Source organism: Papio anubis, chromosome X, assembly GCF_008728515.1.
Source record: "Papio anubis isolate 15944 chromosome X, Panubis1.0, whole genome shotgun sequence".
Classification (NCBI taxonomy): domain Eukaryota; kingdom Metazoa; phylum Chordata; class Mammalia; order Primates; family Cercopithecidae; genus Papio; species Papio anubis.
The window spans coordinates 49970431-49981227 of record NC_044996.1 but is presented as its reverse complement, the minus strand read 5'-3'; the positions used below and the strand labels follow the sequence as shown (position 1 = coordinate 49981227).

Below are 10797 nucleotides of genomic sequence, written 5' to 3'. Positions count from 1 at the left end.
GGGGGGAGTTTTGTGTGTGGAAAAGATCAAGGAAGGATGGTAAAATCACTTGGGACATATTGCATTTGAGGTCCTTCAGGGACATTCAGGTGGATATATCTAATCGTTAATTAAAATGGATCTGAATCAAATTTATACTGAAGTTCATGTAGAAAAATAAACATACAAGAATGTTTAGGAAAAAAGGGAATCTACTGAGGGGGCCTAGCTCTACCAGATATATGAAATTATATATGCTCTATAATTCAACTGGTATATGGATAGCAAACAGACCAATGAAATAGAATAGAAAGCCCAGAAAGTTTTCCAAGTACATATGGAAATTTGATATGTAATAAAGGTGGCATCTCAAATCCCTAAAGCAAAGATGGACTTTCTGATGCCAGAACAACTGAGAAACCAATTGGAAAAAGAAAACAAAAGATCCGTGAATACTTTATGCCATACATAAATATAAACTCTAAATGTAAAGAAAACCATACGAATACTAGAAGAAAACATGGGTGAATGCTTCTTGGACCTTATGTAGGAAAAGATTTCTTAACTATGAATCGAAATTTAGAGGCAATAAAAGTTTAATAAATTTGACTATTTTTTTTAATGCATGGCAGAAAAACACCATAAACAAAGCCAAAAAGCAACTGACAAACTGGGGACAAAATTGCAACATATGTAACAGTTAATGTATTAAGAAAACTTGAAAACTGAGGTGAGAAAGACCAACAACCCACTAGAAAAATGTGGAAAAGACATGAACCGACAATTCACAAAGAAAGATATTTAAATTGTCCTTAAACAGAGATAAGGCAATATAAAATGCCATTGATACTACTTCTCAACTATCATATCAGTGAACATTTAAAAGAATGTCATAGGTTATGTTGGGAAAGGTGTTGGGAAACAAAACACTATATTACTGGTGGGAATGCAAAAATAGGTCTGAGATTCTGGGGAGGGAATAGCCTGGAGATGTAGCTCTGGAAGTCATTGGTCTTTACAGGAAATGAATGAGATCGAACAGGGAGACAGAACTTGAGGACTGAGGAGAGAGGAGGCCCAGGACAGAACCCTAGGAACACCGCCACCCAAGGTGGCAGCTCAGCTTCCTGGCAGGCACCACCACCCTGGGCTCTGGAGTCAGGCAGAGACGGTCTTGAAAGCGGGCTCTGAGTTCTGGGGCTGAGCGCTCTCGGCAAAGTCGGGTACCCTCTTTGATCAGCTGTCACACCTGGCGATAATGGGCATCACAGAGAGATACCCTGCGAGGATGCTATGAGATGCGCCAGGTAAAGCACCTGGGGTCAGAAAGCCACCCTCTCCTCTTCTTCTCCGTGACGGCCCTTTGCTACACAAACACACCCCGACCCTGACCGTCCCCAGCCTCCCGGCCCCTCGGGGATGGATGGTGAGGTGGGTCAGGGAAGGGGGGCCGAGCTCGGGTGACGCGGCGCTCACGTGACCCGCCGGGCGCCTACGTGGGCACCAGCCCCCGCGCCTGCCCGCCCGCCCTGCGGTCCGGTCCTGGCGCCCGCGCAGAACCAGCTGTCTGAGCTGTCCGGGCGGCGGGGGAGCAGCGAGCGGGCTTCTGCGAGCCGGAGGAGGCACAGGCCTGTCCCGGGTCCCGGCAGGTCAGTGTGAAGGTGGGCGCTGCCGGCGGACCTGGGAAGAGGAGGAGGTGGCTGGCAGTAGGAGTAGGGAGGGGGTGGAGAAAGGATCCGGGAGATTGGTGAGGAGGGGGATGCGGAGCGGGCGGGGGTGAGGGCGGGGGAGCCTGGCCCGCCTTCTTGACGACCCCCTGCACTGAGCCCTCCATCCATTTTAGTGCTGGAAATGGGGTATGGGGGAGCAACCCTGCAGTGCAACAGTGAAACGTAGACGTATTCTGGAAATAACCCCCTCTCACAATCTGCTCCCATGGAAACATCTGACCTCCGCAAAAACGGGGTGGCGCTGGGACAGGTTGCCTCCAGGGGAAGGGGACACAGAGACAAACGCAGTTTGGAAAGCATCCTGGTTTGGTGCCCGAGGCCTGGAAAGAAATGGCGGCTGGGGTGCGGGGGATGTAGGGGAGGAAAACGTTGGATGAGCAGGGCCTGGACTTAGGAAAGGGAACCGAGTCCCTGTGAGACTGCTGAGCGCGCAGCCCCTACCCCTGTCTCCTGTCTGTCCACAGGTCTGCGCGTCTGTTCCCAGGACTCTGCGAGGCCTGAAAAGGAGCAGCAACCTGTCCAGAATCCCCGCAGGTCCGTGAAGGTGGTTGGAGGGGAGCTCCATGGACAAGGCCCTATAAGGGTTGAGAGTGTGGAGGGCCCGGCCAGGGCCGAATTGGGGCCCCTGCCCATCCCCCAGTCACATGAACACACACCTTACCAGGCTGAACCAGGGCAGAGAAGGTGGCAGGGCCTGCCAGGCAATGGCTGGCTCACGTGTGTGGGAGGAGTGGCAGGCTACGTGGTGGGCAGAAGGCCCTCTTGCAGGCCCGGCGAGCTTAGGGGAACCCTCACCAGGGGTAAGATGCAAGTACTATCCAGACCTGCATTCCACCCCACGCACTCAGTCTCCCATGTCTCTTAATTGTCTCCTCTTCCCTCCATTCCCATCCCCCAGGACAGGAAAAGGAGGGGAAATCTCGACATGGAAAAACCCTACAATAAAAATGAAGGAAACCTGGAAAACGAGGGAAAGCCAGAAGATGAAGTAGAGCCTGATGATGAAGGAAAGTCAGACGAGGAAGAAAAGCCAGACGTGGAGGGGAAGACAGAATGCGAGGGAAAGAGAGAGGATGAGGGAGAGCCAGGTGATGAGGGACAACTGGAAGATGAGGGGAGCCAGGAAAAGCAGGGCAAGTCCGAAGGTGAGGGCAAGCCACAAGGCGAGGGCAAGCCACAAGGCGAGGGCAAGCCAGCCTCGCAGGCAAAGCCAGAGAGCCAGCCGCGGGCCGCCGAAAAGCGCCCGGCTGAAGATTATGTGCCCCGGAAAGCAAAAAGAAAAACGGACAGGGGGACAGACGATTCCCCCAAGGACTCTCAGGAGGACTTACAGGAAAGGCATCTGAGCAGTGAGGAGATGATGAGAGAATGTGGAGATGTGTCAAGGGCTCAGGAGGAGCTAAGGAAAAAACAGAAAATGGGCGGTTTTCATTGGATGCAAAGAGATGTACAGGATCCATTTGCCCCAAGGGGACAACGGGGTGTCAGGGGAGTGAGGGGTGGAGGTAGGGGCCAGAGGGGCTTACACGATATCCCATACCTTTAATGCCTTTGGCCTTCCATTCTGACTTCTCTGATGAGAATATTGCTGGCCCTGCTTTCCCTGGTAGGTATTTGCCAGGCCCAATGCTTTAACCTTAAGCTGATACTTTGCTTTAGATGTCAATCTCGTTACCAGCAGCCTTTTGACCCAACTACAGTGCTCTATATTTTAGTAGAGGATTTTCACCCATGTGCATGGAAAAGATGTTCATGGTACATTGTAAAAAAATAAAAAATAAAAATAAAAAAAAGTTTGCAGAACCGCATATACAGTATCAGCCCGTTTTTATAAAAATGTAAATGTTTGCATAATGCATTTGTGCACAAAGAAAACTCTGAAAGGGGGCCGGGCGTGGTGGCTCAAGCCTGTAATCCCAGCACTTTGGGAGGCCGAGGCGGGTGGATCACGAGGTCAGGAGATCGAGACCATCCTGGCTAACATGGTGAAACCCCGTCTCTACTAAAAATACAAAAAACTAGCCGGGCGTGGTGGCGGGCGCCTGTAGTCCCAGCTACTCGGAGGCTGAGGCAGGAGAATGGCGTGAACCTGGGAGGCGGAGCTTGCAGTGAGCCGAGATCGCGCCACTGCACTCCAGCCTGGGTGACACAGCGCGAGACTCCGTCTCAAAAAAAAAAAAAAAAAAAAAAAAAAAAAAGAAAACTCTGAAAGCATGTACACTAAAAAGCAGCCAATGGTTATTCCTGAATGGTAGCCAAAAATGAGTTCAATCATCTGCTGGGTAGGTACCTCCATGCCATTCTGCTGTTGTTGTGCCCATCCTCATGTCTTCCCTAGGTGTAACTAGGTGAGTGGGCACTGCTACCCTTTCTCCTGTGTCCTATGGCTCCGCCATAGGATGTGATTCTTTTTCTTTTCTTTGCTGTCATCTCCACCTTTTCTTAAAGGATATGTCCTTTTGTCATAATAATAATTTGAAAAACTAAATGAGAAAACAATACATAAGCAATTGAACTGTTCAGTGAGCCTATGAGGGTAATAAAGACACTTAAAATTTCTGTTGCCAGAACATAAAATGATAAGTAAAATTTATATTACCTCTGAGACTAATAGCTAAAGGTATCAACCTGGCAGTTATAACAAATCCATTGCTGTAAGGGTCAGTCTTGCCATCTGTGAAATGGGAATAATACTTATCTCACAGGACTGCACAGTGGATCAGATGAGGTATTGAACATGTGAGCTGTCCTTACAGTAGCAGGACCCAGCACCCTGTCAGACACTTAAAAGAAGAGCTGAAGGTAGGTTTCACCTGTCCCCAGGAACAAGTCCAAGCAGCTGAGTAGAGGATGCCATCCTTCTCTGGATACTATCATATCATATCCGCTGGGCACTTCTCTTCTGCTATGCCCTGTATATGTACTGTCTGCTGACAGCCGCTGATATAATGGAGTACTCATGGTGACAAAGCCCTTCTGATTCCCTACAGTCCCCAAAGGGCCACAGTTCCAATTGCAGGCGGTTCTACTCTAGGGCTTCCTGGGGCCCACTGTATTACACAGTTCTTAGCAAAGTAGCCATTAACATTTTTAGTTCATTTTATATTTGCTTACAGCTTCATTTCTCTTCTTAGGACTTGAGACATTTTGGGTCTACTTGGGACTGTGTCCTGAGTCTAACCTATTGACTAGATAATGAACTGTGTTTGAACCAAACATCCTACTCCAGTACCACAGGTGAACCCTATCTAAATTTTTGTACCTTTCTAAGTGTGAGTTTTCTCTAAAAAGCTTGTTGGCTGGCCTACTATACAAAATCAAGGGACTTATCCATACATAATCACAGAGATAACCCTGTGTGAAACATCCCTTCCCATACTAAACCACTTGCAACTGAAAGAGGTACAGTGCTCTTAAAAATATTAAAAACTCTCAGGCATTTTTATTTAGCCCACCAGTATATTCCCTTATCAAAACAGACTTTTAAAAAATTCATCCTGATATCCCTTAGGATATCCCTTGTCACTGTACTTGACATATACATTTAACAATTACTTGACTATGACTGAGTCAGGAGCCCTGAGGTTTTGGCCCAGTTTATCCTTGGGCAAGTAATTTCACTTGTCGAAAATACAACTTGAAATTCAAAACTAAATAATACAGGAGAAGTGATAATTCTAAATTCAGCTCATAAACCATTTTAACAGTGTATAAAAATGATTTTTTTCAAAATATGTTAAACGACTCCCTGGGAAGCTTGTTTAGAATGTAGCATCCTGGTCCCTGGCACAAACCCAGAATTTCTAGGAAAATGGTTCTAGAACCTGCAATTTCCACAAACTGCCCAGGTAATTCTGATGTACACTAAAGTTTAACACTTTGCATGATCTCAATTAATTAAATATAAACCATAAAAAAGTAGGAGGAAGTATAAGGAAATGTTTATCTGAATTCAGTAGGCACAAAGCATATATGTACCAACATCTTTTAAAAAATCAAACTATGTGCTAGATTTGTACATTGACAACTACAAAACATTTATGAGAGAAATGAAGATTTAAATAAATGGAAAGATACATTGTTCATGGATTGGAATGGCTGCAAAGAAACAGTGGCACAGGACTCCCTCAAGGTGGATGCCCTAACCAAGGTTCTGCCTGTTTTTACCCTTTGGGAAGGTCTTGAAATCTAAAGACTACCAGGTCACATTCCCTTCTAAATAGTCCGTATCTGTTTATTCAGGTAGTGAGTGTACCCACTGGGGGCATCCACTGCAGAGGAAACTATCGATAATTGGGAGGAAAAAATGACCATCTCTGTAGATATCATTCAGCCTCCCCATTCCCCTGCCACTGCTATCCCAATGTTTGCTCAATGGGCCCTTGTACAAAACTATGCGAGAGCTCAACAATACTGACTTCCCATACCAACCTGATCTGACTATTCTCATAGCTGAGTATGAAACCTGCCAACAGCAGAGGCCATTGCTGAGACCCTAATACGGTATCATTTCCGGAGGGAAGGTTGATTATATTACTTTGTGCCCTATAAATATATACAATTATAAATTGTCAATTAACAATAATTATTTAAACTATGAGAAATAATACACAAGTACAATGTAGCAAGATACAATATCAATATACAAAATCAATTGCATTTCTTTATAGTAGAAATTAACAATCTGAAATGAACTTAAAATGATTCCATTTACAATGGTATCAAAAAGAAAAACAATCTTGGGAATAAATTTAACAAAACAAACGCCAGACTTGTATATGGAAAAGCACAAAATGTTGTCAAAAGAAATTAAAGACAACATAAATAAATGGAAATAAATTCAATGTTCATTGACTGAAAGACTTAACATTGTTCAGATGGCAATATTCCCTCATTGATCTACAGACTTCAGGCAATCGCTATCAAAATCTCACCTGGCTTCTTTGCAGAAAATGACAAAGTGATCCTAAATTGTAATGACCGAAAACAGACAAAAGAATCTTGAAAAACAGTAACAAATGGAGTTCTTACACTTTCTAACTTCAAAACTTACCACAAAGCAATAGTAATCAAGACAGGGTGGTCCTACCATAAGGATAGATATATAAATCAATGGAATAGAACTGAGAATCTAGAAGTAAACTCTCACTTTTATGCTCAATGGATTTTCAACAAGTCTACCAAGACAATTCAAAGGGAAGATAATAGTTTTTAAACTAATTGTGATGAAACAATTTGATATCCACATGCCAAAGAACGAATTTAGAACATTATGTCACACCCTATATCAAAGTGAACTCAACACAGATCATAAATATAAATGAAAGAGCTAAAACTATACAGCTCTTAGAAGAAAACATATGCATAAATATTCATGACCTTGAGTTAGGCAATTTTACTTAGATATGACAACAAAATCATATATGACAATAGATACATTCCATTTCATGAAAATGGAAATGTTTTGTGCTTCAAATGATAACATCGAGAAAATGAAAAGATGATCTACCAGATGGGAGAAAATAACTGCAAATAATACATCTGATAAGGAGCTAATTTCCAGAATATATAAAGAACTCTTACAACTCAACCATTAAAAAAAAGAGAACCCAATTTTAAAATGGGCAAATGATTTGAATAGGTATTTCTCCCAAGAAGATATACAAATGCCCAATAGGCATATGAAAAGAAGCTCAACATTATTAGTCACTAGGGAATGTAAACCAGAACCACAAAGTGATACCACCTCACACACAGTAGGATGGCTAAAACGAAAGAGATAGAAAATAAGTTTTGGTGAGGATGGAGAGAAACGAGTCCTCACACATTGCTGATGGGAATGCACTCGCTTGGCATAACAAATCGGCAATTCTTTAAAATGTTAAACATAATGTGTCATATGACCTAGCAATTCCATTCCTAGGTATATACCCAAGAGAAATGAAAACATACAGTCATGTAAAATGTATACACAAATGTTTATAGCAGTATTGTTCATAATAGCCAAAATATAGAAAAAAAAATCCATGAACTGGTGAATAAACAAATATGGTATATTATACAATATATTTGGCAATAAAAAGGAAGTAGTACTGATACATGGTATAGCATGGATGAACCTTGAAAACATTATGCTAAGTGAAAGTAGGCAGTCACAAAATACCACATATTTTATTATTCAATTTATAATAAATGGCCATATCAACAAATCTATAGAGAAAGTAGATTCGTGGTTGCATAGGGCTTGCAGAAGGGCAGGAATGAAAAATGATTGGTAATAGGAAGGTTTTCTTTAGGGTTGATGAAAATGTAAAACTGGATAATGGTGATGGTTGCCCACCTCCATAAATATTCTAAAAACCATTGAATTGTGCACTTTACATGGGTGAATTATAAGGCATATGAATTATATCTCGATAAAGCTGTTAAAGAAAAATAATTATCTACAATAAAAATAAGAACAATGTGTTACATGGCTTGTAACATATGTAGAAGTAAAATGTACAATGTGGTGGTTAATACTGAGTGTCAACTTGATTGGATTGAAGGATGCAAAATATTGTTCCTGGGTGTGTCTGTCAGGGTATTGCCAGAGATTAACACATGAGTCACTGAACTGGGAGACGCAGACCCACCCTCAATCTGGGTAGGCACCATCTAATCAGCTGCTAGTGTGACTCGGATAAAAGTAGGCAGAGGAACGTGGAAAGACTAGAATGGCTTAGTCTTCCGGCCTACATTTTTCTCCCTTGCTGGATGCTTCCTGCCCTCAAACATCAGACTCCAAGTTCTTCAGTTTTTGGACTCTTGAACCTTCGACCAAAGACTAAAGGCTGCACTGTCGGCTTCCCTACTTTTGAGGTTTTGGGACTCAGACTGGCTTCCTTGCTCTTCAACTTGCAGACGGCCTATTGTGCTATTGTGGGACTTCGCCTGGTGATTGTGTGAGTCAATACTCCTTAATAAACTCCCCTTTATATATACATCTATCCTATTAGTTCTGTCCCTCTAGAGAACCCTGACTAATACGTACAACAATAGAAAAAAAGATGGGAGGGGGAATGCACAGTTGTAGGGTTCTTCCATCATCCATGAAATCATTTACAGTTGACCCTTGAACAACACAGGTTTGACCTGTGTTTTTTGATGTGGATTTTTCCAACCAAATTGAGATGGAAAATACTGTACTTGTGGGATGTGAAGCCTGCATATAGAGAGGGCTGACTTTTCACATAGGTGGGTTCTGCAGAGCCAACTCCAGGTCTTGAGTATACATAGATTTGTGTATCCTGGGGAGAGGGGGTCCTGGAACCAATCCCCTGAGTATACTGAGAGATAGCTGTAATATTATTTGAAGGTAGACTGTGATAACCTATGATACATATTACAAATACCAGAGCCACGGCTCAGAGATTTTGCCTGAGGGAAGGGAGGGAAGCAGGATGTAAAATGGAGAGTTCTAAATTTTTTCCCAAAGAAAAATAATCCATTTGCAACAGAATATGGAGAAGTCCAAGCTCAAGGGAGCTCTCAAAAACAGTGGAGGCTGTGGTGCATGGTATATTAAAAATATATAATACAGTAAGTATTTTGCCAATGTCCCCAGTTCCTGGCACAGAGCTCCTAAAACCTTTGGGATTTCCTGAATGATAGGAGTGTCTTTTGTTATTCATAATGAGCCCCTTTTGACTATTCCTGAATTTATGCTAATGAGGTGACTTAGGGTAAGACTCCTAGATAGCTTCAGAATGGGGACTGGATACCAGAAAGACCAAATACATGATTAGAGGATGGGAACTTTCTGCCTTGCTCCTGACCTCCAGGGATTGGAGAGGGGATAAAAATTGAGTTCAATTACCAGTGGCCAATTATTACATAAATCATTCCTATTCGATAAAACCTCCATTAAAATCCCTAAATGATGGGGCTCAGGAGCTTCTTGGTTGGGAATACATTGAGGTACTGGTCAGATGGAGCACCTAGAAAGGGCATGGAAGTTCTGTGCCAAATATACCCCATGTCTTACCCTATGCATGTCTTCCATTAGGCTCTTCCTGAGTTGTATCCTCTATAATAAACTGGTAATAGTAAGCAAAGCACTTTTCTAAGTTCTGTGAGTCATTTCAGTAAATTACTGAATTCAAGGAGGGAGTCATGAGAACTGTGAATAAAAAATAGACTCTCAGGATCCCAAACTCACTATGGCAAAAGGGAAGTTAAGCTTGGGAACTGAGTCATCCAAAAACTGCCTTCTTTTGTTCCCAAATAGCTGTAATTTCACATGCTTACTTTATCTTATGTAAAATGTAGATTTACTGAGCATGAAACAAATGCATAATTGACTTTTCCTCTACTCCCTTCTTTTTCCATGTAAAATGTAGATTCACTGAGTGCTAATCAGAGACTCACAAGAATGTAACCACTTGCCTCATTGCCTACCCATCCTCCTTTTTTTCCCTCCCCTCTTGCTTGCTCTTTCTCCTTTAAATATTGAAGTTCCCAAAGCCCTCTTTGGGAAAATGACAGGTCACCAATGCTACTTTCACTTGTGTTTCATTTTCCTAGGTGTGTCCTTAACCTTGGCAAAATAAACCTCTAATCAATTGAGATCTGCCTCAGCCACTTTTTGGTTTACAGAACCCTCAAATTTGTAGTAGCCCAGGCTGAAGTGTGGGTAGGTTGGGCACCCCATTTGCAGCTGCCATCTGAAGTGGAGGGCAGTCTTATACTTAAGAGCCCTTAAACTGTAGGGTCTGCACTAACTCTGAGGAATTAATATCAGAATTAAATTGAATTGTAGGACATCCAGTTGGTGCCAGAGAATCAGAGAATTGATGTGTTAGAAAACACTACACATTTGATGTCAGAAATGGTGCCAGAAAACACTACACATGGTAAAAGGCAATTGAGAGGACATTGGTAGATTCACTGGAGATGCAGACTAAGCTGTAGGCCCACTAGTTTGCTGGAGACAACCTGGGACAGAGAAAGCTGGGAGGAGACCTACTGGGATTAGAACAAATCTGTCTGTGGAATCATTTATGCCCCAGGGTATTGTTGAAAACAATAGGGCAATCAGCAGGCAATT

General features: G+C 42.8%; 1 protein-coding gene across 2 annotated transcripts; it reads left to right on the top strand.

Moving 5' to 3' along the window:
• Positions 1 to 1524: 1524 nt before the first annotated feature.
• On the top strand, positions 1525 to 3517 carry LOC116271899 (transcription elongation factor A protein-like 3). 2 transcript variants are annotated; one of them, XM_031660653.1, is made up of 3 exons: positions 1525 to 1628; positions 2174 to 2243; positions 2613 to 3517. In XM_031660653.1, exon 3 carries the CDS (start codon positions 2635 to 2637, stop codon positions 3253 to 3255), a length of 621 nt encoding a protein of 206 aa, XP_031516513.1. In that variant the 5' UTR covers positions 1525 to 1628; positions 2174 to 2243; positions 2613 to 2634; the 3' UTR covers positions 3256 to 3517. The 2 variants fall into 2 exon arrangements, with proteins under 2 accessions (XP_031516513.1, XP_031516512.1); XM_031660652.1 differs by having other exon boundaries at positions 1536 to 1640; positions 2608 to 3517.
• The last annotated feature ends 7280 nt before the right edge of the window (positions 3518 to 10797 follow it).

Bases quoted from the DNA above. Each gene is read 5' to 3' on its own strand.
- LOC116271899 (XM_031660653.1), top strand. From the start codon at position 2,635: ATGGAAAAACCCTACAATAAAAATGAAGGAAACCTGGAAAACGAGGGA.